This window comes from Berkeleyomyces rouxiae (assembly GCF_048999995.1).
Source record: "Berkeleyomyces rouxiae strain 22BRR77 chromosome Unknown BrBRR77_ptg000004l, whole genome shotgun sequence".
NCBI lineage: Eukaryota > Fungi > Ascomycota > Sordariomycetes > Microascales > Ceratocystidaceae > Berkeleyomyces > Berkeleyomyces rouxiae.
Genome location: NW_027396494.1, coordinates 938,380 through 965,942, shown reverse-complemented (window position 1 = coordinate 965,942; position 27,563 = coordinate 938,380). Strand labels below are relative to the sequence as shown.

Below are 27,563 nucleotides of genomic sequence, written 5' to 3'. Positions count from 1 at the left end.
AGCTAGATGCTTCTGGCTAGGACCACCTCAATCCGACCCTGGTTCTCAAACCTGGTACCTGATCTTGTGCGTGTGTGTAAAAGGACATCGTCATCAGCCATGGCCATGGACACTAATGCTACTTGGACAAGTCCCAGTCCGCCTTGCCAATCCGTGCACCGCCAACGACCACTAAAAACACAACATATATATCGTATGTTAAGACGTTAAGGCCCGAGAAGCCTTCAAAGAAGAACAAAAAAGACGCTCTGCGTGTTTCATCGTGTCGCCTTGCTGCCGCCGAATTCCCGCTCTGCTGAACCGGCTTAATCAGACTCGCGCGCATTCTTTGTGTCGCCAAGCTGGCCAATGCCTTGGGCGTTTTTTTTTCGTCTTAATTGGTTTCTTTAGCGGCAGGTTTTCATGCGAGGTTATTCTTAGTCGTGGAGCTAAAGCAATATGTGCCAGCTGGCGTGGCATGAACAGCTGACGACAGCTGCAGATCTCTTCAGGACAACCCCACCATACGACCCCGCGTCAGAGCTTGGATGACACTCAAACCCTAACATAACTTGAAAGCTCTCGCTATTACTTTGCATTCTGGAAACATATAGTTATATAACTAACTACACAATTCATTCGGCAGAATTACTCTCACCTAAGTCAAGCAAAGTTACTTCACACCGACTCCTACATCTGCGTAGCCATAGGCCGCAAATATTCTGCCTGCTACTCCCTCAGTTGCAATTTCTCTCTTCTTTTAGACTGTTGTTGGACTCATCACGCATCATCTTGATCCGTCACACCAACTGACCCACATTTGCGCCAAAATGCTGCAAAACAGAGTCTTCAGTGGCATCGTTTTGCCGAAGTTGACAACCAGTCCATCCATCCAAAGCAACTGCATCAATTTGGATCGCCGCCAGAGTTGCGCCTTCTTCCATTGTGCAGGCCTTTTTTCTCCCCGGGCACCTGTAAAATCCGACATCAAGGTGCTTTGTCGTAGTAATTGCAATTCGGCTGGCTGAAATTCCGGCTTTTGTGTCCACCTTGAGAATACATAGTGACATACGCGGAAGAAGTTTTTTTTCTTTTTGTCTGCCTCTCCTTCGTTCTGTGTCATCCTGTCTTCTGCTCTCAGCCTTCGTCTATCTCGAATTTCCACGCAAGGCTATTCGCCAGAAACCAGGGCAGCCCGGCTCGCAACACCATCGCCGATTTTGCCGTGCTCTTTTTCTTCGCTGCTTGTAGAAGAGAGTTTTGGTGGCTAATTGTCTTGTTGCTTAGCAGACAGCACTGCTCAGATTCTGATGCTTGGAGCTTGTATCTAGACTCTGGCATCTCGCCTCCCATTGCATCTTCGATTTTTCTGTTTTATGAGAGCCTTGTTCTTCTCCCTCTTTATTCTCTTTTCAAGATACCCATAAAGATACTGGCGCCATGGCTGAAGCTTCCTCCTCGCCCGATTTTGATCTGGCGGCGGCCAAGCAGGCCATTTTCTCGTCTTCCACAAACGTCAGAATATCACAGCTCAAGACTATTGACGAACGGCTGGCCAAAAAGAGTGAGTTGTACTGCTTCTAGAATGAACCGCCGATTCTGGTACCGGGAAGCTGACCGTTTTTCTCCCCCCAACAGCCATCAAGCCGGACCTGTTGCCCGGAATCCTCCGCCTCTTTCTCTATACTCTCGCCGCATACACCGATCGCCCGTCCCGACGTGCCGTGCAATCATGTCTTGTGTCGCTCCTTACCAACTCTGATCTTGACGCAATTTCCCCCCTGCTCGAGCCGTTTGTCGCCGCCGTCTACCAGGAATCTCAAAAGGGTGGTTCTGCCTCCGGAACCGTCTTTGTGATTGTTGAATGGACTGCTTTGTTGCAGCAACACTTGGGCCCGACCTCCCACTGGGCCAAGTTCAGCAAGCCCGTGCTACAAACAGCCGCCAATGCCTTTGAAAAGTCCCTGGCGCCTGTGTCCAAGGCGAGCTTGGCCGATTCCGCAACCACTATTACGCGCCGTGGTCTGCGCAAACTCTTCTCCACCAGCCCAGACGTTGAAAAAACTGTTAAAGACACAGTGGCTGTCCTGACGGCCAAGGACACAGCGTCAACTGCCAAATATGCGCCGTTCCTCGGTGTGGTTGCTGGCGTCTCGTCGCGCATCGAAAAGGCAAAGCCTGTACTACAGGCCCTCAAGTCCGAATACTTTACGTTTTATGCCCGTGAGATTGTTGGCTCCAAGACTGCCGTGCCGGCTCATATTGCCGGCTCATGGACCGACTTCTTCTCTGATTTCGCGACTGTCGAAGACTTTACCGCCGAGCTTGTTCCTGCGCTTGAGAAAGGCCTTCTGCGCGCCCCCGAGGTTGTGCTCACCACCATTCTGGTGCCGCTTGTCGGCAGCCTACCCGCATCGTACGACCTGTCACAGGTGCTTGTGGCCAAACTGCTCAAGTCTATTCTGAGCTCTGTTAAATCATCCAATGCCGTGATTCGCCAGGGATCTGTGGTTGCCTTCAAGGCCATTGTTGCCAAGTCGTCTAACAACGATTTGCTCGCCAAGGCCACCGATGAGATTTTGACCCCTCTCAAGACCGGAAAACTACCCTCGGCTGACCACAGAGTCATGCACGCAGATATGCTGGACTCTATTCCCCTGTCTAATGAAATTGCCGACAAGATAAATGTGGCTCTAGCTACCGTCACTGCAAAGGAGGGTAATGAGGCTGCTCTCGCTGCCGAGACTATTGCTCTGGCCAAGGCTAGCTTGGTGTCTCTTAACAACGGCACTGAGCTGCCCAAGCCTGTGCTTGATACCTACGCTAAGGGCCTTGTTGACAAAAAGATCCCCACTCGTCGCCTATGGCTGCTTCGTACTGGATCCTTGATTCTGAAAGCTGCTCGCCAGGAAAGTCCTTCTCCTGCTACCATCAAGTTTGCCGAAACCATTGCGCCCAAGTTGTTTGATGGCCTTGCTGAGGTCAACAACAACTGTATGACTGCTGCGCAATCTGGGGCCATTGTTGGCGCGTACATCACTACTGCTCTTATACCTGCACTGAGCGGCCCCCTTTCAAGCACTTCTATTTCTGCTGCCCTCAACAAGGCCGCTGTCAATAAGAGTGCTTTGAGCATAGGACAAAAGTCATCGTTCCTCTTGAACCCTAGAATCTACGCCAAGTTGACTTCAGCAGATGATTTGGCTTGGTTTTCACACGCTCTGTTTTCTGTGACTGGTACTGCTCTTGAATCCCTTGACAAGCCTGTATCTCTCGCTTGGGCAGAAGCAATTCTGTTCATCACCTGCTCTTCTGCCATTCCCCATCTTGTCGGCCAGAAAGCTCGCAAAGCGCTGTCCCAAAAGTATGCCGAAGCGCCTAGCGCTGTCAGTTCTTTGCTGATTTCTGGCGCGTGGGACTGGCTTAACAAGACCGAGGCGGCTGATAAAGACTCGGCAGTTGTCATTTCCAAGAGTGAGGCAGCTTCTCTCTATCCCGCTATCCGCTCGTTCTGCTTGAGTCCCGATGAGCGTAAGCAGTTTGATGTGGAAATTCCGGTTGATGTTCTGGAAAAGCAGATGTGTAACTTGCTGGTTCTTCTCCGTGACGATTTGATTCCCAGAAGCAGCTGGATTGAACTGACCATCAAGATTGGAATAGACCCTGGCTCTCTGGCTGTGAAGTATGAGGATGATCTTCTTGCTTATATTCTTGAAAAGACCAAACCTGAGGAGAGCCCCAAAGTTAGAACATCCGCCTACAAGGCTACCTCTGAACTGGCCTTTGTTGCCCCTGAAACAATGACTACCCGCGTTGTGCAGCTGATTAAAGATGCTTTGAACCCCGAACAGCTGGAAAACATTGGTCCTATGGAAGCTGCCATTTTCAAGACTCCCGCTGGTACTGCTTTTGTTGATGTTCTGTCGAAAAAGGCTCATGCCGTTCCCAACAAGAACTCCAAGGACTATGAAGTCTTAAAATGGGAGGAGGAGCTCCGTAGCTCTATTGCCAAGAAGAAGGGCACGGAAAAGAAACTGTCCGCTGATGACCAGGCCAAGGTCAATGCCCAACTTAAAAAAGAGGCTGCCATCCGCAAGAACGTCCGGGGAGTTGTTTCTAACATTCACCGTGGCGTTGGTATCGTCAAAGCTCTGGCTACTGGCCCGCCTACCGAGGCTTCTTTGTGGATGCAGGCTGCTGTTGACTGTCTCTTGAAATCTATTGACTCTGGCGCTTGCCTCATCTCTGGCGACGCAGCTCCTCAGGCCTTCATTACCTGCTCGGAGAGATGCACCGCTCGTCTGGGAAACAACCGCCAGTTTGTTGGTATAGCTACACTGCGTGCTCGCGAAGTCACTGATTTGCCCCAGAATATCCAGGAGGAGCCTCTTGGCGAAATGGTTACACGTATTTTGTACAAGCTTCGCTTCGCAGCCGAACAGCGCCCCTTTGACACCGTTTCGCTCATCTACCTGTTGCCCCTGGTTTTCCATGTTCTCCAGACCAGCGGTGTTGGCGACACTGAAGAAGACCGGGATGTGCAAGTTGTCTTGGCTATTGAGATCTTGTCCTTTCACGCTGACATCTGCTCTGATGAAGCTGTTCCCCGTTTGGACATCTTGGACTCGCTCATTGTGGCTATGCAGAAATACAACGCCCACTACAAGATTATCAAGGAGTGCCTTGCTCATGTTAGCCGCTCTGTAGCTCCCAACATGTCTATTGCTGAGATGCAGGCTCTTGCTAAAGGCGCTATCGTTGCCGAGGCCAATGTACGCTCCGCCGTCTTGCAGTCAATCAGCAGCGATGTTGATATGAGTGAGCTTGATTTCTCAAGCGAAATCTGGATTGCTGCTCATGACGACGACAATGAGAACAAGGAACTTGGCTTTGAAATTTGGGTGGAAAGCGGTTTCAAGTTGACTGATGACGTTCCTCAGAAGATGCTTCCCTTCCTGGAAAGCAAGGACTATCAACTGCGTAGTGCCAGTGCCCGGGCTCTTGGCGATGCTATCAAGGCTCACGACTCTGCTCTTGATGCTGTTATTCTCAGCCTCGAGTCCTCGTACATTGAGTTATCCAAGCCTCGCGTCCAACTACTGGATGAGTATGGCATGCCCAAGAAGATGGACCTCTCTGATCCCTGGGAGGCTCGTCAAGGCATAGCCTTGGCCTTCAAGGAGCTTGCGCCGTACTACACAACTGTTCAGCTGGATGCCCTGTTTGATTTCCTTATTGAAAAGGGACCCCTGGGCGATAAGAACGACAATGTTAGAGGCCAGATGCTGGATGCTGCTGTTCATGTGATCGACCTGCGTGGAAAGATTCTGGTCGAGAAGCTGATGAAGTCTTTCGAGAGGACTCTGCAGGGTCCTGACAAGGCCACTGAGACCTCTGATCGTATTAACGAGGCTGTTATCATCATGTACGGTGCTCTTGCGCGTCATCTGGCTGCTAGCGATGCCCGCTTGCCTGTTGTGATTGAGAGACTGATTGCTACCTTAAGCACGCCCTCTGAGACTGTCCAGTACGCTATTGCTGAGTGTCTGCCTCCTCTGGTCCGCTCTTATGGTCCCAAGTCTACCAAGTACATTGACCAGGTGATGGAGTCTTTGATGACTTCCAAGAGCTTTGCTGTTCAGAGAGGTGCAGCATATGGCCTGGCTGGTCTGACCATGGGCCGCGGTATTTGCTCTCTGAGAGAACAACGTATTATGTCTTCTCTCCGCTCTGCTGCCGAAAACAAGAAGGAATCTAACCAGCGAGAGTCTGCATTCTTGTCCTACGAGTTGCTGTCGGTTATCCTGGGCCGCCTGTTCGAGCCTTATGTGATCCAGACTGTGCATCAGCTGCTGGCTGGCTTTGGCGACAGCAACTCCAATGTGCGTGATGCTTGCCTGGAGGCTTCCAAGGCATGCTTCAGACAGCTGAGCTCCTATGGTGTCAAGAAGATTCTCCCTACACTGCTTAATGGTCTTGATGAAGACCAGTGGCGTAGTAAGAAGGGTGCTTGCGAGCTACTTGGTGCCATGGCGTATCTGGATCCCCAGCAGCTGGCCTTCAGCCTGCCTGAGATCATCCCCCCTCTGACGGCTGTGCTCAATGACAGTCACAAGGAGGTCAGAGGGGCTGCTAACAAGAGTTTGAGACGTTTCGGTGATGTCATCAACAACCCTGAAGTCAAGTCTCTGGTAGATATTCTGCTCAAGGCCCTGAGTGATCCTACCAAGTACACCGACGATGCTCTTGACGCACTCATCAAGGTGCAGTTTGTTCACTACCTGGACCCGCCCTCGTTGGCCTTGGTTACCCGTATCCTACAGCGTGGCCTCGGCGACCGTTCCAACACCAAGCGCAAGGCTTCTCAGGTTATTGGTTCCCTGGCCCACCTTACCGAAAAGAAGGACCTCATCAGCCATCTTCCCGTGCTTGTTGCTGGCCTGAAGGTCGCCGTCGTGGACCCTGTACCCACCACAAGAGCCACTGCCTCTCGTGCCCTGGGTTCCCTGATGGAGAAGCTGGGCGAGGATGCTCTACCTGATCTTATCCCCGGTCTCATGCAGACTCTCAAGTCAGATACTGGTGCTGGAGATCGTCTGGGCTCCGCTCAGGCTCTGTCCGAAGTACTGGCTGGTCTGGGTACTTCTCGTCTGGAGGAAACGCTTCCTACCATTCTGCAGAACGTGGAATCATCCAAGGCGTCGGTCAGAGAGGGCTTCATGTCTCTGTTCATCTTCTTGCCCGTGTGCTTCGGAAACAGTTTCTCGGGCTACCTTGGTCGCATCATTCCTCCTATTCTGGCTGGTCTGGCAGACGATATCGAGTCTATCCGTGAGACTGCTCTGCGTGCTGGTCGTCTCTTGGTCAAGAACTTTGCCGTCAAGGCTGTTGATCTACTACTTCCTGAACTAGAGCGTGGTCTGGAGGATGACAGTTACCGCATTCGTCTCAGCTCCGTGGAACTAGTTGGTGATCTGCTGTTCAATCTTACCGGCATCAGTGCCAATGATGAGGATCATGAGGAGGATGAAGATGCTGTCCGTGAAGCTGGTGCTTCGCTTAAGGAGGTCCTGGGTGTTGAGAAACGTGACAAGATTCTGTCTGCCCTTTATATCTGCCGCTGCGATACCTCTGGTGCTGTGCGTGCCGGCGCCGTGGCTGTGTGGAAGGCCCTAGTCCCCAGTCCTCGTATTCTCAAGGAACTGGTACCTACTCTTTCTCAGCTTATTATTCGCCGTTTGGGAAGCTCCAACATGGAGCACAAGGTCATCGCCTCCAATGCTCTGGGCGAGCTTATTCGCAAGGCCGGCGACAATGTCCTTTCGACCCTGCTGCCTACTTTGGAACAGGGTCTCTTGACCTCTAGCGATACGGATGCCCGCCAAGGTATCTGCCTGGCTCTCAAGGAGCTTATTGCGTCGGCTACGCCTGAGGCTTTGGAGGATCATGAGAAGACACTTATCTCTGTTGTTCGTACTGCTATCACCGATTCCAACGCCGAGGTTCGTGAGACTGCTGCCGAGGCCTTTGATGAGCTACAGCAATTGTTTGGCAAGCGTGCCATTGATCAGGTTCTGCCTTACCTACTCAATATCCTGCGCAACCCCGACGATGCAGACAACGCCCTGCAAGCTCTCCTCACTCTGCTCACCGAGAGCACTCGCTCGAATGTCATTTTGCCTAACCTCATTCCTACGCTCACTACTCCACCTATCTCAGCCTTCAACGCTCGTGCATTGGCTGCCCTTTCCAAGGTCGCGGGTGCTGCTATGAACCGCCGTTTGCCCAGCATTATCAACTCGCTGATGGACAACATCATCAACTGCTCCGACCCCAGCCTCAAGGAGGACCTGGACAGCTCGTTCGATATTGTGATCCTATCCATTGACGATGACGATGGTCTCAACACTCTCATGAACGTGCTTCTGCAGCTGCTCAAGCATGACGACCACCACCGTCGTGCTGCCATGGGCTTCCATTTGGCCAAGTTTTTCGCCAACGCTTCTGTTGACTACTCGCGCTACAACCAGGACATCATTCGTACTCTGCTCATCTCCTTTGATGACCGCGACTCTGAAGTTGTCAAAGGCGCGTGGGCTGCTCTTAGTGAATTCACAAAGAAGCTCAAGAAGGACCAGATGGAAGTCCTGGTCAACTCCACCCGCCAGGCTCTCCAGCGTGTCGGTACTGCGGGCGCTCCTCTTCCTGGTTTCGAGCTTCCCAAGGGTATCAGTGCTATCCTGCCCATCTTCTTGCATGGTCTTATGTACGGAAGCACGGAACAGCGTACTCAGTCGGCTCTGGCCATTTCCGACATTGTCGACCGTACTAGTGAGGCTTCACTCAAGCCTTTTGTTACCCAGCTTACGGGTCCTCTGATTCGTGTGGTATCTGAAAAGTCAACCGAGGTCAAGTCTGCTACACTGCTGACTCTGAACACCTTGCTGGAGAAGATGCCTGCTGCTCTGAAGCCTTTCATGCCCCAACTGCAGCGTACATTTGCCAAAGCTTTGGCCGATACTACTAGCGATTCGTTGCGTAACCGTGCTGCCCGAGCTCTGGGAACTCTCATCAAGTACACGCCTAGAATTGACCCCTTGATTGCGGAACTAGTCACTGGTAGCAAAACTACCGATGCCGGTGTCCGCACTGCCATGCTCAAGGCTCTGTATGAGGTTATTAGCAAGGCTGGTAGCAACATGGGTGATGCGGGTCGTACCGCTGTTCTGGGTATGATTGACGGTACCGAGACCGATGAGAGCAACATGGCTATGACAACCACCAATGCCAAGCTGCTAGGTGCTCTTATTAAGAATGTCCCAGAAGATGTTGCTACTACGCTGATCAAGAACCGGGCCATGCCTTCAACCTTTACCTCTTCTTCCATTCTGGCCCTAAACGCTGTTCTAGTCGAGGCTCCTGCTGCTATTCTAGACTCTTCCCTCCGCGAGTCTCTACCAGAGGTTTTAGTCCGCGGTATTAAGAACAAGACTGTAAGATATCCCCATCCCCCTTCTTCTAAGTTGGTTAGTAGCCGCCCGAGTATTTTACTAATAGTTTGAAATAGCCCTTTGTTTCAGAGAACTCTATTCTGGCTACTGCCAAGTTCTTGATGCAGGAGTCCCCCAAGACATTTGAGATTACGAAGCTCCTCTTTGAGACCATCGCCGAAACAATCCAGCCTGACCACCCCGTAGACTCCCGGCGGTTGGGCCTGGTGCTCATCCGAACTCTTGCCCGCACCAATATGGACATGGTCAGACCCCATCTGGCACTCCTGGCCCCGCACATCTTTGCTGGCGTGCGCGATGTTGTCATCCCCGTCAAGCTAGCTGCCGAGCAGGCTTTTGTCAGCATCTTCAGCGTACCCGAGGAAGAAGGCCGTGTCTTTGAAAAGTACATGGCCGGCCCCGGTGCTGAACTGGCGCCCAACACTAAGCGCAGCATGCAGGATTACTTCAAGCGTGTGGCATTGAGACTAGGCGCGCAGGTCAACGAGCGCAGAGAAGCCGAGGGTGGTGTCGGTGGACTAGGCCTGTCGAATGACGAACTCGAGGACGAGAAGGAGCTTCTCGGCGTGGGCAGAAGTGACATGGGTGATGTGTTTGACTAAGTGACCTTGGAGTCTAGTATTGGGAGAGAGAGGTACGGAGCAAATTTCGTCAATTCTACTCAGGGACGACTTCGTCACGCGTCAGTGTGAATCTGATTTCTGTGGTAGACTTTTGGCCTGGGTTGTTGTTTAATCTGTATTTTTCTTTTACATGCTCTCGTTCTTTGGGGTTGTATGTTTGTTTCTTTTAGCATATTTGGTATATCTTTGGAACATAAAAGTTTTTACTGTTTGCACCAACTGATTCAATCATTGTGATTCATTGTGATTCGTTCTCGATATGTAACTACACAATGCTAGTACCAACTACCACTCGTTTTCATCATCATGAATCACGTATCGGTAACTAACTAAAATACAACTCCTTCTCCTATATTCCATTCATGTCCTCACCGAGCCTTACACCGACCCGCCACCCAAGCGAATGGGCTTTAGGGCGTGCTCCACTTCACATCACGTGCTGATTTCACGTTAGCGCACACAAGCGGCACACCAGAAAATGCCCTCTTGGCCATTCCTAAACAAGGCTAGCTCCACTTTTCCCACAACTTCACCCCTCAGAACTACTGCTGAGAAATTCTGGTCCGTCCTGTCATTCTAACGATTTTTCCCTTGATCCAGCACCCCATTCACGACCACCGGACTCAAGATGTGAGTAGCCAGAAAACCCCCGGGTATCTGAGAATTTCCGAATAGTTCGAGAGAGACTCCCAAATACACGTTTCCAACTCGTGGGCCTCGCTGCGCTTCTTTTCTCGTCGTTGATCGATATACACTTGGTTTTTTTTGGTTCTTCCTGGCTGTTCATGATGTGGCGACAAACCCAGCAGGCCGTTTTTGCACGGTCAACCTTCAGTTTTGCGGCACTTCTACGCCTAAAGCCCGATTTTCGACTTCGACTTTACTTCTTTGTCTTCAAATTCGGCGGGATATGAACTTCATCAAAGGCCGCACGATACACACAAACTTGACGCATTATTATGCATGTCCTGTCACTCGGTTTCTAGTCTTGTTTTTTTCGCCACCCTCCAGCCAGCCAGTCACTCAACTTGTATACGATCGATGACGGAAGAAAGCACACAGGCACATGGAATCATCAATTCATAACCAACGGCAAAACTAACCACAACACTTTCTCCTTGTAGGGTTAACCTGACGACTCAGAAGCGCCTTGCTGCGTCTGTCCTCGGCTGCGGCCAGGGCAAGATCTGGCTGGACCCCAACGAGGTCACCGAGATTGCCACTGCCAACTCTCGCCAGACCATCCGCAAGCTGGTCTCCGATGGCCTGATCATCCGCAAGCCCGTTACCATGCACTCGAGATCCCGCGCCCGTGAGCTGAACCTGTCCCGGAGAGACGGTCGCCACCGTGGCTTCGGTAAGCGCAAGGGTACCGCCGATGCCCGTCTGCCCAGGTATGTTATCACCAGAACCAGCACAGCGTAATCCAACATGTTCATTAGGACTAACAACCCTATAGCCAGGTTCAGTGGATGCGCCGCCTGCGTGTCCTGCGCCGTCTTCTGGTCAAGTACCGTGCCTCTGGCAAGATCGACAAGCACCTGTACCACGAGCTGTACCACCTGAGCAAGGGTAACACCTTCAAGCACAAGCGCGCCCTGGTCGAGCACGTACGTACCTCCTCTTTATCCACACTTCCATATCGTCTGCCGTTATGCGAAAGACTTTGGCAAATCTGGTGCCACTCTTTCCATCTCAAAGTACTAGTTCCTAACCCCCACTGCAGATTCACCGTGCCAAGGCCGAGAAGCTCCGTGAGAAGACCCTCAAGGAGGAGATGGATGCCAAGCGTGCCAAGACCAAGGCTGCTCGCGAGCGCAAGCTGGAGAGACAGACGGCGAAGCGGAACGCTCTGCTGGCCGACGAGTAAACAGAGTAAACAGGCAGCAGAACAAAACACACTCAAAAAAAAGGGAATTCATCATCACATAGAAGCTGAAGTGAATACACTTAGTGTGACGAGATCATCAGGAAAAAAACGGGATATACTGGACGCCAATAACCAGGGCGTCGTCAGGGTAGGGAAAGTAAACGAGTCATTCATTGCAAGTCTCTTGTTTTTTTTCAGACATTTTTTTTTCTTTTTTGGCTCAAATCCTGCTGTGGTCTCGTTTTGCGTTGTCTTTCCCTCGTGATGGTGTTGAACCTTGTTTCCTGGCGGTCGTCAAAATTTGTCTTTGGTGTTTGTTGATGCTACTCAACCTTATGTTTGACGTTCTACCATGAATAGTTAACTCGCTATTTGTCGTTGGTTATATGCGAGATACGATAATACACCATGCTGAATGATGATGATGAAGAACATTGAAAAAGTGCGGCTCTGTTCGTGATAAGTGATTGTGAGTAGAGGGTGTCTAGGAATATATGAGAATTCAAGTGTCTGTGCTTAACACGTGGTGCTGTGTTCTAACCCTAATGTACATAAATCAAGTAGTCTAATGTTCATTCCCATTTATTTGTGCTTTTGTTCACTGTCGGGCAAAGGGCATTTACTCATGGAGACCATCAGGTAACGGATTACCGACATCGCATCAAAGTGCTGTACTGACTCTCTGACTGAAAAGGATTACCGGGGCAATGAGATTAAATAAGCCCGCGGAGACTTATATGGATCAGAAAGAAGAAAAAACCCAAGCTCTAATGGAGATTGATATTGGCACAATAGCGGGGTGAAGACCGCGGAAAAGAGACTGGCCTGTGTACTTGGATACTTGCAAATATTCTGGCCAGGCATGTGATAGGATCCGAAATGGAAGTTGTAAGTGGCTTCGAGGGTTCCTTCCTCAAGACAGGCTCATGTAGGTTGATGAGTTGAAGAATGCTACGGTAGTTGATGCTGTGCAAGGCATTTCCAGCATATGTTCAATCCCCAACATGATGTATAGGTAGATGCATTCTCTGGCTCAAAACCCGGGGCCAACTTCAAAGGCTGGTGGCGATAGGTTCAACCCGTGATCCTGCCAGCCGAGAAACGTCCCCACTTCTTTTCCGGCTCACAGGCGCTGGAAAGGAAGGAAGGAAGCTCTGCGTTATCGATACAGTCTCCCAAGATAGCAGCTGCCGCTCAAGCAGTTGCACGTTGCATGCAAGACTACTTGGATCTCCGAGCACTTGCCTTATCCGCTTGGTTTTGTAATTTTTTTCTTCTTCGTGCTCTAGAAAAGCTCTGCTTCCCCTCTTTACCGGCACATTTCTCTTTTTCTTTCTTCCTCGCCGACCACACTCAACTTCTTCCTACCCCTCCTGCAGTCAACGATGGCCATGCGTGGAGCTCGGGGCGTCTGCCGTCTGCTGGCTAGACCAGTTGCGCCGGCGACGGGCATTTCTTCTGCTTCGCGGGCCGGAGCCAGGCCTTTGGCTTTTGGGGCTGTCGGCTCGAGAGGCTATGCCTCGAGTGCGTTTGAGGGACAACAGACGGTGAGCGCGTGTTTTTTTGACGATGATCGCATCTTTCCGTGGCTCCTCGGAAAGCCTGTGGGGTAATACTAACATTGACTCTGGCTGTGATAGCTGCTTGGTGAGACCCTTGCACAGGCTGATCCGCTCGTGTACGAAATCATCGAGAAGGTATGATGCTCCAGATAGAGAGACGTTGTTGCGAGTGACAAAAAACTGACATGTTGGGCAATGAATCTTAGGAGAAAACTCGCCAGAAGAATTTCGTCAACTTGATTCCGTCCGAGAACTTTACCTCACAGGCTGTTCTTGAGGCTCTGGGAAGTCCTATGCAAAGTGCGTTCAACTCGTTTGCGGTGGTTCAATTTATTGCGATGCGGACAGTACTAACCGGTCCCGCCTCTAGACAAATACTCCGAAGGCTATCCCGGAGCTCGTTACTACGGAGGAAATGAATTTATTGACATGTCGGAGCGCCTTTGCCAGCAGCGCGCTCTCGAGACTTTCAAGCTGAAGCCCGATGACTGGGGCGTCAATGTGCAGCGTGAGTTGGCGACTGTTTCCATGAGCCCCGCCTGTGCACAAGTGCTAACATTGTGAACCTTAAAAATAGCTCTCTCCGGAGCCCCTGCCAATCTCTATGTTTACAGCGCGCTGCTCAACACCCACGATCGTCTCATGGGCCTAGACCTCCCCCATGGTGGCCATCTTTCCCATGGATACCAGACCCCCACCAAGAAGATTTCTGCCGTCTCAAAGTACTTTGAAACTTTCCCCTACCGCCTCAACGAGGAGACCGGACAGATCGACTATGACCAGTTGGAGAAGAATGCTATCCTTTACCGCCCCAAGATCATTGTCGCCGGAGCCAGTGCGTATAGTCGACTGATCGACTACAAGCGCATGAGAGAGATTTGTGACAAGGCCGGTGCCTATCTAATGGCCGACATTGCGCACATTTCCGGCATGCTGGCTGCTGGTGTCATGCCCGGCCCGTTTGATGTTGCTGACATTGTCACTACCACCACCCACAAGAGTCTTCGTGGCCCTCGTGGTGCCATGATCTTCTTCCGCAAGGGCGTTCGTCGCGAGAACCCCAAGACCAAGAAGCCCGAGTTTTATGACCTCGAAGGCCCCATTAACTCGTCCGTTTTCCCGGGCCACCAGGGCGGCCCCCACAACCATACCATTACTGCCCTTTCCGTGGCTTTAAAGCAGGCGCAGTCACCAGAGTTCCGTGCTTACCAGTCCCAAGTTTTGGTCAACTCGCAGGCTTTTGCCAAACGCCTGGGCGCATCGCCGGAGCAGGGTGGGCTGGGCTACAAGCTCGTCAGTGACGGCACCGACAACCACCTTGTCCTCGTTGACCTGAAGCCCAACGGAATTGACGGCAGCCGTGTCGAGCGCGTGCTCGAGCTTGTTGGCGTCGCAGCGAACAAGAATACCGTGCCGGGCGACAAGTCGGCCATGGTTCCCGGTGGTCTGCGCATGGGCACGCCAGCCATGACGACCCGCGGCTTCACCGAGGCCGACTTTACGCGCGTCGCGGACATTGTGCACCGCGCCGTTGGCATCGCCACCCGACTGAACAAAGAGGCCCGCAAGGCCGCCACTGACAAGGGCGAGAAGCTGCCGGGCAAGCTGAAGCTGTTCATGGACTATGTTGGCGATGGCAGCGAAGACCCCGAGATTGCTGTTCTACGCAGCGAGGTGGCCAGCTGGGTTGGCACGTACCCTCTGCCTTGGGATGAGGCCAAGTAAAAAACGAAAGAGCGGTTTTGTGTGAGTGTTTACTTTTTTTTTCTTTTTTGGTTTCTACCAGGGCTCTGGCTTTCTTGGTTAAATGTTTGATATTTTCTGGAGTTAACCCCCTTTGCTTCTTGTTTTCATGGCGTATTCAACACCCTCTGCGTTTTCTGGATATTCTTTAACATATTTCTGGTTGGCATTGCACATTAATAAAAAAACAAAACATGATTCCTTGATCAAGAGATGATTGGTTGTGCGCAGGTTAAATAAATGTGATGTTGGGCTCGCTATCCTGAAAAACAAAAACAAAATGCCTACTAAATCATTTCTCGCTTGTGCCTTTGGCCTCAACGTCGCTCTTTGGGAGAGGAGCTTCTGGCTCTGCTGCATCTACTTTGTCGTCTGTACCCTCATCGCCGCCTTTCCCACAACGGCTCTTCTCGTCCCCGCCGCCGTTTCCAGACAACGCCTGGCCCGGCCCTGGATCTAGCTTCATATGCAAGACATCCGAGCCTTGGCCATACACCTCATCCCAGTCAAACCACGGATCCCTATTCTCGCGCCCAAACGCAGCGACCAGCTTCTCTGCGCGCGCGCAGTCACCGACGACCACAGCGGCAGCGGCGCCCCCGTCCGCTGCCGTCTTACACGTCGCTCCCTGGCCCCAAATGCGCGTGTCGTCGGCGCTCAGGAACGTTGCAATCAGGCGGAAGGTGAGCGATATGCGGGCGCCGGCAAAGGCGGCGGCCGGCGCGTCCTTATCGCGCGGCGCGCGCTTGTCGGGCTTGATCCCGTGGAGCCAGCGCTTGTTGGTGTATTGGCCCATGCGCAGGAGCGAGTTGTGGGGGAGCGCGGCGCGCTCGATTTGGCGTGGCGGGCCGGCGTTGGCGTTGGTGCTGGCGTTGGCATCACCACTGGTGCTGGTTGCTTCGATGCGCTTGGTGCGGAAGACCATGGTCCGCTGTGCGCCGAGCGACAGATTGGCAATGTACGACGTACGCGCAATGTCCAGCGTCTTATCGCTGTGCTCCGAAATGTAGTCGTGGCCGGTGCGGTAGTACTGTATCAGCACGTGGTTGACGCGGTGGCCGAGGTGGGCTTCGACGGCGGCCTTGAGCTTGAGCACGGTCGGAGAAAAGGGGCGGAGCGGCGGGGATTCGTCGGCTGGGTGGCGGTATAGGGGCTTGCTGCCGTCGTCGGCAACGGCGCCCTGCACGGCGATTCTGCGCGGCACTTCGCTGCTGCGGTGGGTCATGGCGGCCCATTGGACTTCTTCCTTGAGTGTCTCAAAGGCTTCGTCGGCAAAGGCGGGGTCGAGCACGTTTGGGATGACGGTGGTGTCGCCTTCGCAGAGTCGCAGGAGAGGCTGGTGCGGTGAGGCGGGGGAGATCTTCTTGGGGGGTTTCTTGGGGCTGGGATTGGTCTCGATGGCATTAGCCTCTGGTTTTGTGGTGTCTAGTTTGACAGTATTCAGATCGGGAGCATCTGATCCCACAGCCTCAGGCCGAGTTATTGCCTCCGACTTAGGGGCATTCTCTTCATTATGATTCCTTGTATCGCCTGTTTCTATTGAAGATACCACGGTCGGCACTGGGGTTTCGGGCAATACGGGCTTGTCTTCAGACGGTGATGCGGTTATCTTGAGTGGCTGAGGGCTATCAGATGACGCCTTCTTATCAGGTGGTAATGGAGACTCCTTTGGTGAATTCCCGGGAAGAGGCGAATCAGGGCTATTAGATGCAGTCTGGGGATCTTCAATGGTCGCATCTTCCTTGGCTTTAATGGCAACACCACTCAGCATAGTGGTGAGTTCATCAACGGACGAGTTTTTGCTGGGGTCTGCCTTGGTTGTAGTTTCTAGTGCCGGTGTCTCTGGATTCTTCGAGGTTGGACTTGGTGTCTTCAGGTCCAGAGGTGGGTTTGATGGTTCTGTCTTTTCGGAATCTTCCGGTACGTCTGGTTTTTCGGCGTCCCCAGATGACTTGATCTTTTTCATGGGTTCTGATAGCTCCGTTTTTGCGGGTTCTTCGGATTGCTTTGCCGGCCCAACATCCTCTGGTCTCTTTGCCTTGTCTATATCCTCTAGCAAGGTCTTTACAGCAGGCTCAAGAAGCGCCTGAAATTCAGCGCTTGTTTGAGATACTTGCACCCCGTGTTCAAGCTTGACCTTGAATTCCTCACTATCAGGCGCTCCAGTCGAGGGCTCCAGTGATAGATTCTGGAGCGTCTCGGTAAGATCCATAGTCTTCTCCAGGGAGATTTGTGTCTTGGACTCAGACTTGGTAGAGCTTCTTTTTGGCGGCCTGTCGGTCGACCTTCGTACACGTGGTCGAGGAGAAGATGTTGGTTTGCCTACAGGAGAGCCATACTTGCTAAGGTTGGCGATTGGAAGTGTATCTCTAAAGAGATTCTCAGACTTCATCAGGCGGCAGGCGTAAATCCGATCTAGCTTTTCAAAAGCAAGGCGCAGACGGTCTTCTTCGCGCCAGCCACAGCAGTCCTCGATGATGTTCACTGTGGTTCCGTGAGGCGTTGCATCAACAGCCGTGGCAAAGATTCCAATGTTGGCCAGGGAGCCACACAAATAGAGCTCAAAGGCAATATGTCGTCGCAGCCGCTGAACCAAGCCGGTTTCTCTAAAGGCCGAGTAGTGGCTCTTGGTAATGACAGTGTCTGTTGCCTTGTCCAGCACTTCTTTCAGCACATTTGGCATGTCACAGGCAGATGTGCCGGGAGCAACACATGGTCTCTTGTCAAACTCGTGCGTCAGGAAGGCCTCACGGTCCACGTCCGAGCTCCGGGCGGTTGCTGGCTCAGAGGCTGACGTGATGATGTGCTCGGCTGTAAGCTTCCGGGGCGTCTTGAACTCGGACCGGATCCAGACTACATCGCCGATCAAGCGAAAGCGCGACACCAGGTGGGCTATTTCAGACGACAGCTTGTCACAGTCCTGTACGGCCAGCAAGCCGTCTCTGGACAAGAAGTCATTCTGGGCATCTATCACGAGCAATGTCTTGCGGACCTGGATCCGGGGGAACTGGGAAGGATCGAGGTTTTGTGGCATGGTGCAGGGAGAAGTCACACACAGGACAGACGGACAGCCAGAGACGGAGACAAAGGGTACAAAGGGCACGCACGGCAATCGACAGGCCTGGCCAGGCGGTTAGGATTGATCCAACGGTGATAAGGGGCGGGAGTATCAGAGTGCAGAAGAGAAGAGAGGTGTCAGTGTCCAATGGCCTCAATGCAGACAAAGAAGCAGAGTTCGGCGAGACGCAGACGGCGCGACATTGGGGGTCTTTAATGACACCAATCAACAAGAAGAGGAGGCCAATAATGCAACGGAGGCAGACTGTTGCTGCTTGCAGTGGAAAACAATATGCCCCTGTACTTGTGCATATGTACGTGTAGGGCAGGCAGGGCTCGGCTGTAATATGCGGCATACAGGCGAGAAAAGGCGCAGATGATTGGCTTTGGGCCTTGAGGAAGCCCATGGAACTACGGGGGAATCGTCGGTCAAGATCTGGCTGTAGATGGTTACGGCCGGGTTGATACTTGGGCGTAGATCATGTGAAGAAGTATCTTGTACCGGTTTGGTGCTCAGAGACTTTTGGAGGCGTAGGCACAGTCCAGCACTGACAGCCGCCGCCAGCTGCAATCTGTCATCCCCATACTCTGCAAGCTTAGTCATAAACACGCGAGGCTAAATCCACCACAATATCCACCATACTCCAGCGCATATTGCATCATTAGATGAGGCTGGCTGACACTGCGCCAGACACTCGCGCTTTGCTTATTGTGGCCCATTCTCAGCCGCCATCCGCACCGGCCGCCTGATCGTACACCCTGTTCCGGTCTATTGTACAGCAAGAATGAACTCAATAGACTCGCCCTCATCCGACGGTAGTGATCAATCTGCCCACAGTCCGATCAGCACAGCTATTCACACTCCGGCCCAAGATCGCTCTACGCCCAACCCTGCCGCGCCGACTATCAATATCCATGCTAGGGTATTTACGCCTTCTTCACCTGCGACCTTTGCAAACAAAGGGCTTCAGCGCTCTATTGCGCTTGTGCTTAAGCAAGTCGGCTTCGACAGCGCAACACCACAAGCACTAGATAGCTTTGCGCAACACGTCGAGATCTGTGAGTGAGCTCTTGCATGGATTATTGCGCGCCTAGAGACTTGGGAGGTCTTAATGCTAATACGCCATAGACCTAGAGTCACTCATCAACAATGTCCACAACATCGCGCTCGGCGCGCGTCGCGACAAGCCGACACCAAACGACTTCCAGTTGATGTTGCAGCAGCGCAATCTTCCCATTTGGCTTCTCAACCCTCATCGCAAACACCCCATTCCACAACGCCTACTCGAACTGAAAAAGGAGGCCCCGAGCCAGTCTGCGCACTCAAATCCCGTCACGAAGTCCCTACCCATCTTGCACCCTGATCTCAGTGGAGAAACCCAGCGCGCATCTATGGAATACATCCCTAGCCATTTCCCCGAATTCCCGAGCATTCACACCTTCCGTTACACGCCCAGAATCGAAAAGACAGAGCGCGATTCTCAAAAGATACGCGCTGCCGCCGCACTCGCCGCTAAACAGGGCGAGGATGCCCTGCGTGGACTAGTGCGTGCGGCCAAGGTGCGCAAACAAAAGGAAGTACGGTCTATAGTACAACGAGAGTCACATGGCCGCGAGAGGTATCGCCTATGGGAAGCTGCTATGCAAAAGCTGCTTTCGGACAAGGCTAATCGCCCGGCTGCCGGTGGTCGCACGCGCCTATCAGATCAGGAGATTGCGGATGCCAGCATGATTGTCAATGCCAGCGCGCCGTATCTGCGCCAAGAGCTGCCGCGAACAGGCGCCGGGAAGCGCTCTTTACCTAGACCTACGTTGGAACTTCAAGGGCCATAGAACATTCGCCAAAGGCCGCAACAGAACCAACAAAAGCACTATCCAAGCTACCTGGTACGGCCCAGATGCGACCAGGATGGGATATCAGCGGATGAAAACACTACTTGGGTTTGGAGTTATTTGAATTGGAGTTGGAGGAGTTTAGTATTGTGCATCTTATTAAATATTGATATTCACTTGCATTTCAGAAGACTGTCGTCATGGAATAGGCTCAATATTTGTGGAGACCCGTAGAGCCATGCCATGACGTTTTAACCCTAACCCTAGTTCTCAAGACATGTTCACCGATGCTCACCGAAAGGTGGGGCGAGTCAGGGATTCTACCAATAGCGCCTCACTGACATTGCCCTAATGCCCACAATTTGGCTCCTCTGCGCCCCACATAACGCCTCTCGGCGAAAAATTTGGCCTGCAGGCAGAGTGGGGACACTGCCAGCAAAATTCATTCATATCTAGAGTATTCGCAATTTCGTTCGGCAAATCTTGTTTTTCTTTGTCCATCAACCATCCGCAAAATCGCGAACCGTCGGCAAAATGGGTACGTCTTGTTCGATCATCTCAAGATAAGAAAGAGCTTTCTCAGCCTCTGTGTGCGAGTGGATCAGTTTCCAACGAGCAGTGCTACCGATGCAGTCGATTCTGGTCGCCAGGCCGTTCGCATTCTTGTCTCTTTCAATGTCCTGAAAATGGCTTTGGTCGAGATGAGTGACTGGCTGGCCTGAATTGCATCTCGTGCCTGCTTGGAGGTCTCTTTTCTGCGAACTCATGGTTTCACATCGCAATGTCGCTCGAACGCTATCGAACCACAACACCTTTCGAATCTCCGTCTCGACTGTCCTCTTCCATAGCATGTATGAATCAAAGACCTGGAATACGGCTTTGCCATCATCAGAAGGGACACGTCTTGACTCCGGGATATTGAAATAGTGGGTGTTTGGTCGATGCTAGTACAGCTCTTGCTTTGTGGCCATACTTTGAGCATACCCTGAACACTCTTTGGCTGACGAAAAATCTCTTTTAGCTATCGATCTGAAGCGTCACCACGTCAAGGGCACCCACCGCACCGCCCCCAAGAGCGACAATGTCTACCTGAAGCTGCTCGTCAAGCTTTACCGCTTCCTGGCTCGTGAGTTTTCCCAATCAACCACTACACCTCGACCGTGGAATCGCTGTTAACAAGTCCCAGGCCGCACTGACTCTGCCTTCAACAAGGTCATCCTGCGCCGCCTCTTTATGTCGCGCACCAACCGCCCTCCCGTCTCGCTGTCCCGCGTCGTTGCCAACATCAAGGAGGATGACAAGCGCACCGTTGTCATTGTCGGTACCGTCACTGACGACAACCGTCTGCTGACTGTCCCCAAGGTCACCATTGCTGCTCTGCGCTTCACTGCCACTGCCCGTGCCCGCATTGCTGCCGCCGGCGGTCAGGCCATCACCCTGGACCAGCTTGCCCTGAAGGCCCCTACTGGTAGCAACACCCTGCTGCTCCGTGGCCCCAAGAACGCCCGTGAGGCCTTCAAGCACTTCGGCTTCGGTCCTCACAAGCACAAGAAGCCTTACGTCGAGTCCAAGGGCCGCAAGTTCGAGCGTGCCCGTGGTCGCAGACGGTCGCGTGGTTTCAAGGTGTAAATGTCTTCTTTTTTTGCTTCAAATCAAAAAAGGTATGGCAGACTGCACTTTGGCATCAAAAAAGATTATCAAATCAAAAAAAGCTTTTTCTACACAACTTCTTGCAAGTGGAATGTTTTGCATCCCTGTTCTTCCACACAAAATCGTATGTGCAGGCACTTGGCTGTCTTTGTTCTCTGGTTGTGTCTTTTTCTTCTGGGCTTGGCTTTTGGGTGTTTTCCACTGGGTATTTCTTTCTTTCTTTTCGGAGCATAATGGCGTAAAATCAACAACTAGGCTTTGACGGAACAACAATCTACGAAGAACAAGAATTCACACAACAGCCAATCCCCAACATCAGACCGACTGAGTCTAGTGCATAGCATGTGCGAGCTGGTGAATGGTGGAAGTAGTCCTGGTGAAGGCAGTGGAGAAAAGACTTTTATTATGAGAAGAAGACAAAGACAATTTGAATCGCGTAGTTGAGTATGTCATGATTAGTTTTATGGGGTTGCTGTCTTTTTGATATTCGAGTCTCGCTTTCGACGCAGAGCGACAAAGTAAGCTTCTTTGGATTCCTGTGTAACCCTAATGTTAGCGTACAAGAATGCCAGTGGCAGCCTGGTTACACCGGTGTTTCTAAATCAATTACCTACCTTGCGTGATGAGTCTGGCTTTTCTCGGAAGACTTTGGAAAACATGGTCTTGAGGCGTATTTCAAAAGCCTTGTCTTCCGAGCCTTGATAGAACTTGCACACAAAGTGGCCGCCAGGGCGGAGCGTATCCTGCGCAAAAGCCAGTGCCGCTTCGCAGAGGTCCTGGAGCGTTGACAAAAACGGAAGTTAGAATAGAAGGCCCCTTTTTTTTTTTTTTTTTTTTTTTTTTTTTTTGGTGTGGTGAATGCCACTGAAAGACTCAAGGAGCCTGGATAATACTTGCCATGCTGCCAACGTGGTCGCGGAATGCTACGCCACACGTGTTCATCATCATGTCGCTGACGACGACCTGTTCATGGGTGAAGATGGGTTAGTGTTTAGGAACATTAGGGGTTTGCCTTGAACGATAGGGAAACAGGAGCGACTTACATCAACCACCGCGCGTCTCGGCGCATCCTTTCCCTCGCGCCTCTCCAGCACCGTCGTATTCACTCTGACTCCCTGCTCCTCATCCAGCGCCTCCTCATCTCCCTCGGCCGCCTGGACACTGGACGCGGCCCGCGCTCTCAGGCGCGCCTTGGCCTCGACAACCAGCGCCTTCACACGCTCGCGCACATCGGGCGCCAGGAAGTCGCCCTGCAGGACCACGACGCCCGGCGGCGCCGCAGCCGGCAGCAGATCAATGCCGACGACCAGTCCGCCCGGCGCCGTCTTCTCGGCCGCCACCTGCGCCCAGCTGCCGGGCGCAAAGCCCAGGTCGACCACGGTGTTGGCGCGGCGGAAGAGCCGGTAGCGCTTGTTCATCTGCGTGTGAGGGGGGGCCCCAGGGGGGACAAGGACCCCGGGGAGCAAGTGTTAGTGCGTGGGGCCTGGGGCAGAAACATGCAGACGGCTCGGGGAGAGGGCGCGTGTACCTCGAGAAGCTTAAAGGCTGCGCGGCTCCGCAGCCCTTGGGCTTTGGCTTCGCGTGCGTACGGGTCGGCGACCTGCCGCGTCTTCCAGCGCGATGAGGCGGCGGACGAAGCGTAGCGGAGAGATGCTGCGCCGAGGCCAATTGGTCGAGATATGCATAGAGGGATAAACACAGAGGCCATCATGAAAAGAAAAAAGAAAAACGATCAATGAATGGAAACACAAAGAAAATATACAGAGCTGCTTATTGATGGCTCTGCTTGTCGTCGTGTTTTCCCGTTCGGTGACGTCAAATTTTGCGAAGCTCAGAAACAGTGCCAAGTCCCGTCATCTGCGCACTGTACCATTCTATACACTGTACACAACGTGGATACACTTCACATGATGATGACAACAAGTTTTTAACAAAGTCAACGTGCTCCGTCTATATTCATGATATGCTGTACTAGTATGCAGTGAAACCGTCGAAGACCTAAATCCCCTCACTGGCATGCTGGACATGAACGTGCAACTCTTATATCTATAGCCTCATCGCACTCCCCGACGCAAAGAAAAGAAATCAGTATACACTCGATGAAGTTACATATCATGAAAGAAAAGGAATGCCACATCATTGAAAAATGAAAGACAAAAAAAAACAAAACGCTTCTAAGTGATATCAACCGCCGTAATCATGCAAAAAAAAAGGACAAGAAACAGATTCGCATGTATCATATTCAAGTCACCATATGTTGGAGATGGCTGTGTAACACGGCCGTGTTAGTTTACGCGATGAAACTCGCACCTACGCCGCGCCGGTCTTTTTTCAAAGGCGAAAAGGACGACCCAAAGGCGCCCTTCTTGAGCCCGTTGAGAGCAGACTTGGACAGCACGCGGGCACCCGCTCCGGAAGCGTTGGGTCTGGTTCCCCGCTTAGGGGGAGGGGGCATAGAAATGGTGTCGTCATCGTCGTCATCGAACAGGGTTTTGGGCCCCGCGTCCAGGATCTTGCGTTTCTTCTTAACTTGCTCAGAGTCCCGGGTTGCAGCAGACTTGCCCAGAGTGCCGAGAGCCTTGGGCTTGAGGGTTTTTGTTTTCGCGGGGGGGTTCTTGTTGCCGAGAATAGAGTCTTCGGGCCCTTCACCATCATCTTCTTCGGCAACATCCTCGTCAGGCAGTTCGGGAATTGTCTTGGCTGGTTGTTTTTTGCCAGCCTTGATTGCGGCCCCTGTAGCTGTAGAATCGCTATTCTTCTTTGCCTTGACACGAGGCTTGGACTGCTTGGCTGGTTGTGCTGCAGCCGCCTCCTCCTCTTCTTCCTCCGGAATAGCAACTTCTGAGAGTCTTGACTTGGGCTTCGTCTTAGCCGCTGTAGCCTTGCTGGGCGCGGGCTCGTTAGCTGGGACGACAGGCGACTCTAGCTCAAGAGCCATGGTGGATTCTTCCCCAGGGCCCTTTGTACGATTAAGAAATGGCGTAATAGAGAATGTTGACTTCTGTCCCACTTGGGCTTGAACGGACTTTTTGCTCTTGCCTTCAGCGATCCCAGGAGTAGCAATGGTAATGTCTTCGATCTCTTCAGCAGCACGTTTTTTAGAAGGCTTCCGTCCGCCAGGAGCGATTTTGGAGGACTTTTCAGGGATATCGGCAGCTGCGGCGAAAGCGTGACGAAAATCGCCGGCGTCAAGTCTAGCCTTGGTAGTGCGTAGTTCTTCGCGGACATCTCGCAATATATCTCTCGTGCTCTCAAGGCGCTGCTCTAATGACTCGGAATTGGCGTTTGCATCGGCTAACTCTCTTTCGCCGTCTTTGCGCACCCGCTCCTTTTCCTTGACTGCTGAAGCCAGCTTCTTTTCGAGGTCCTTGATTTTAGTGGCAAGTTCGTCCTTTTCATCGCTGGCATCAGAGTTGCTGGCGATATCCTTCTTGAGCCTTTCCTTCTCCTTCTTTTCAGCTAACAACTTTTTCTCGAGATCCTCGACTCGTAACCGCATCTCGTTGAGTTCTTCTTTGCTGCTGTTGTTTTGCATTACACGCTGCTTCGCTCGCTTCTCGGTTTCGAGCTCAACTTCTAGCGACACAACTTGACGCTCGAGGGCTAACTTTTCAGCAATAGCCTTTTGTTGACCAGCCAGCTGGGTTTGGAGATGCTCGAGCTCGGGTTTGAGGTTGGTAAGCTCACGTGAAAGCGTGAGTTTTTCGGTAAGGATTTTCGCGGAATCGTGGGACGAGGTGTTGAGGGATTCAACTTCGGCCTAGAGGACCACGGGGTTGGCTATTAGCGACAAACAAGGACCATGAAGAGGCCGTCGTATCCTTACGCGCAAGAGAGAAATGTCTCGAGATTGACTTTTGACCTGGCCGTCCAACTTTGAGCATTTCTGCTCGCTGGCCTCCAGCTTGCCCTCCATGTCGAGGCATCTGGCCGTCAGCGCCTCGATCTCCACGTCTTTGGCGCGCAGCGCTTCTTCCATGTCGGACTTGTCACCCTGCGCCAGGACTGATTTCACTCGTAATCGGCGCTCGTCTTCTTGTTTGTGGGCAATCTCAGCGCTATGTGCTTGTGCCTGGGCCTTGAGCTCAAGAGCGTGGATTCGCTGCGATCGCTATATCCGTAGACCGAAGCTGTTAGAAAACCTGGCAGAAACTCGCTGAGTCATCTCGATTGGCGCACTTGCCTTGACAGTCTCAACTGTCGCTGCTGCCGTTTGCGCCTTCCGGCTGCTACGCGTCGCCGTCATGGTGTGGGCGCGTCGGAGGAGGGCAACTGCCTCACTTGGTGACGGGGCTATGCGAAATAAGAGTTTTATAAAGCTAAGGAGGGTGAGTCTGTTTGATGGCAATGAAGCGAGAGTATCAAATCAAAATGCAAGTAAGGAAAATCGGGTAAGAAAAATAAGAGCGAATAAAGCAAAAAAAAAAAGAAAGAAAGATGCAATATGATTAAGCGACGAAATAAAGAATCCAAAGCCTTCACAATGATGCGAAGCAAAGAGAAGTTTAATGTGGAGAACTCTTAGTGAAAGAAATGTTTGTTTTGTCGCAGAACAAAGTAAACACGGCCTCGAGCCACAGCGCAGCCCCATCAGCGAAGGACAGCGCTAATTCTGAGGCACGAGCAGCGCTGTAAAAGCCTCGGAAAGCCACTACAGGGGACTCATCTCAGTGGGTGGCTGCTTGTGATGACTAAGCCACCCCCCGGTCCCCGATCCTTACGCAACTCTTGAATGGGCCACGTTTAGGAGCTTGCGTAGCATCACCAAATTGCTGAATGCGATGAATCCACAAGCACGAAGCTCCCGACGACCACTTCCCAGCTTCACCCAGTTTTCCTCCACCAACGCCTTGCATAGCCGGTCCTCTGCAGCTGCCACTCGAAGTCTTGTCGCCATTTAGCCTCTGCTGTGCAATTGGTCCTTTTGCTTGATATTTCTTGCTCCAACCACATTGCCTTCCCACCCACGTCCAAAAACCCACACGACCAACCACCGCCACGATGCGCTTGCTCACCACTTTCGTCTCGGGCCTGACGCTTGTCGCCGGCGCTTTAGGTGCCAAAGCAAAGGCCAAGTCCGCCGATCCCTTTGCCGCTTTCCACGCTACGTCATTGCAGTCAGCGGCCCCAGTCAAGCTCAACACTGCGCTGTACACCGAAGTCACCGCCAGCCAGCGCGATTACAGCGTCGCTGTGCTGCTGACGGCCATGGACGCGCGTTACCAGTGCCAGCTGTGCAGAGAGTTCCAGCCCGAGTGGGATATTCTGGCCAAATCATGGATCAAGGGCGACTCGGCCGGCGAGTCCAAGATGATTTTTGGTACTCTCGACTTCAACGACGGTCGTGAGATCTTCCAGCAGGTGAGATAATACCGCTCATATGTCAAACATCAAACTGGAAATACATAGCTAATCCCATGTGCCTCTCTTGTAGCTGGGCCTTCAAACGGCCCCCGTCCTACTGCATTTCCCTCCCACCAAGGGTCCCCATGCCAAGCCGTCCCCCGATCCTGTTCGCTACGACTTCGCCAGCGGGTAAGCTCACTCCCCCCACCCACCACGAAACCAGCGCCCGTTCTAACCTCACCTACAGACCCCAGACTGCCGAGGTTGCCCACGCCTGGATTGCCCGCAACCTTCCCGGCCGTCTCCATCCGGCCGTGAAGCGGCCCATCGACTATGTCGCCTGGGCCACCAACGCCGTTATGGTGTCCGGCAGTCTTACGCTTGCTGCTGTCATGTGGCCTTACATCATCCCCATGATCCGCAGCCGCAACCTCTGGGCTGCCGTCAGCCTGATTGCCATCTTGGTCTTCACCAGCGGCCACATGTTCAACCACATCCGCAAGGTGCCCTACGTCGCCATGACCCGCGAAGGCGGCATCTCCTACTTTGCCGGTGGCTTCCAGAACCAGCTAGGTCTGGAAACCCAGGTCATTGCTGCCATCTGTAAGTTATGCTCCTCAAAAATAGTACCATGGCCCTTTGAGTAAACTAACCATTGGCCTCTCTCTTCCCATCCTTAGACGGCATTCTGTCGTTCTGCTCCATCTCTCTAGCCATCAAGGCTCCGCGCATTGCCAGTCCCACAGGCCAGCGCATCTCCGTCGTCATCCTGACTGCCGTTATCCTGGTGGTCTACAGCTTGCTCATGAACATCTTTCGCTACAAGAACGGCGGGTACCCCTTCCGTCTGCCGCCTTTCTTCTAAGCTTGCTGGATGCATTCGGATTGT

At 52.5% G+C, this 27,563-nt stretch overlaps 9 protein-coding genes across 9 annotated transcripts; 6 read left to right on the top strand and 3 right to left on the bottom strand.

Annotated features, from left to right (window-relative positions):
* Positions 1-1,419: 1,419 nt before the first annotated feature.
* On the top strand, positions 1,420-9,592 carry BROUX77_004487 (uncharacterized protein; the record flags this gene model as incomplete). Its single annotated transcript, XM_073749254.1, has 3 exons — positions 1,420-1,543; positions 1,618-8,972; positions 9,047-9,592. The coding sequence occupies 3 exons, from the start codon at positions 1,420-1,422 to the stop codon at positions 9,590-9,592; spliced, it is 8,025 nt and encodes a 2,674-aa protein (XP_073604944.1).
* A 424-nt stretch (positions 9,593-10,016) lies between these two features.
* Positions 10,017-11,483, top strand: BROUX77_004486 (uncharacterized protein; the record flags this gene model as incomplete). The annotated part of the gene is made up of 5 exons (XM_073749253.1): positions 10,017-10,030; positions 10,214-10,243; positions 10,738-11,007; positions 11,073-11,223; positions 11,340-11,483. 5 exons carry the CDS (start codon positions 10,017-10,019, stop codon positions 11,481-11,483), a joined length of 609 nt encoding a protein of 202 aa, XP_073604943.1.
* Positions 11,484-12,868: 1,385 nt separating this feature from the next.
* Positions 12,869-14,770, top strand: BROUX77_004485 (uncharacterized protein; the record flags this gene model as incomplete). The annotated part of the gene is made up of 5 exons (XM_073749252.1): positions 12,869-13,030; positions 13,124-13,180; positions 13,252-13,345; positions 13,416-13,553; positions 13,623-14,770. The coding sequence occupies 5 exons, from the start codon at positions 12,869-12,871 to the stop codon at positions 14,768-14,770; spliced, it is 1,599 nt and encodes a 532-aa protein (XP_073604942.1).
* A 310-nt stretch (positions 14,771-15,080) lies between these two features.
* Positions 15,081-17,822, bottom strand: BROUX77_004484 (uncharacterized protein; the record flags this gene model as incomplete). The annotated part of the gene is made up of 1 exon (XM_073749251.1): positions 15,081-17,822. The coding sequence occupies one exon, from the start codon at positions 17,820-17,822 to the stop codon at positions 15,081-15,083; it is 2,742 nt and encodes a 913-aa protein (XP_073604941.1).
* An 808-nt stretch (positions 17,823-18,630) lies between these two features.
* Positions 18,631-19,678, top strand: BROUX77_004483 (uncharacterized protein; the record flags this gene model as incomplete). The annotated part of the gene is made up of 2 exons (XM_073749250.1): positions 18,631-18,904; positions 18,975-19,678. The coding sequence occupies 2 exons, from the start codon at positions 18,631-18,633 to the stop codon at positions 19,676-19,678; spliced, it is 978 nt and encodes a 325-aa protein (XP_073604940.1).
* Positions 19,679-20,459: 781 nt separating this feature from the next.
* Positions 20,460-21,307, top strand: BROUX77_004482 (uncharacterized protein; the record flags this gene model as incomplete). Its single annotated transcript, XM_073749249.1, has 3 exons — positions 20,460-20,529; positions 20,700-20,804; positions 20,865-21,307. 3 exons carry the CDS (start codon positions 20,460-20,462, stop codon positions 21,305-21,307), a joined length of 618 nt encoding a protein of 205 aa, XP_073604939.1.
* A 482-nt stretch (positions 21,308-21,789) lies between these two features.
* On the bottom strand, positions 21,790-23,036 carry BROUX77_004481 (uncharacterized protein; the record flags this gene model as incomplete). The annotated part of the gene is made up of 5 exons (XM_073749248.1): positions 21,790-21,864; positions 21,943-22,104; positions 22,226-22,291; positions 22,372-22,746; positions 22,857-23,036. The coding sequence occupies 5 exons, from the start codon at positions 23,034-23,036 to the stop codon at positions 21,790-21,792; spliced, it is 858 nt and encodes a 285-aa protein (XP_073604938.1).
* A 582-nt stretch (positions 23,037-23,618) lies between these two features.
* Positions 23,619-25,574, bottom strand: BROUX77_004480 (uncharacterized protein; the record flags this gene model as incomplete). The annotated part of the gene is made up of 3 exons (XM_073749247.1): positions 23,619-25,088; positions 25,155-25,439; positions 25,518-25,574. 3 exons carry the CDS (start codon positions 25,572-25,574, stop codon positions 23,619-23,621), a joined length of 1,812 nt encoding a protein of 603 aa, XP_073604937.1.
* A 755-nt stretch (positions 25,575-26,329) lies between these two features.
* Positions 26,330-27,539, top strand: BROUX77_004479 (uncharacterized protein; the record flags this gene model as incomplete). The annotated part of the gene is made up of 4 exons (XM_073749246.1): positions 26,330-26,689; positions 26,763-26,863; positions 26,922-27,277; positions 27,355-27,539. 4 exons carry the CDS (start codon positions 26,330-26,332, stop codon positions 27,537-27,539), a joined length of 1,002 nt encoding a protein of 333 aa, XP_073604936.1.
* Positions 27,540-27,563: the final 24 nt, after the last annotated feature.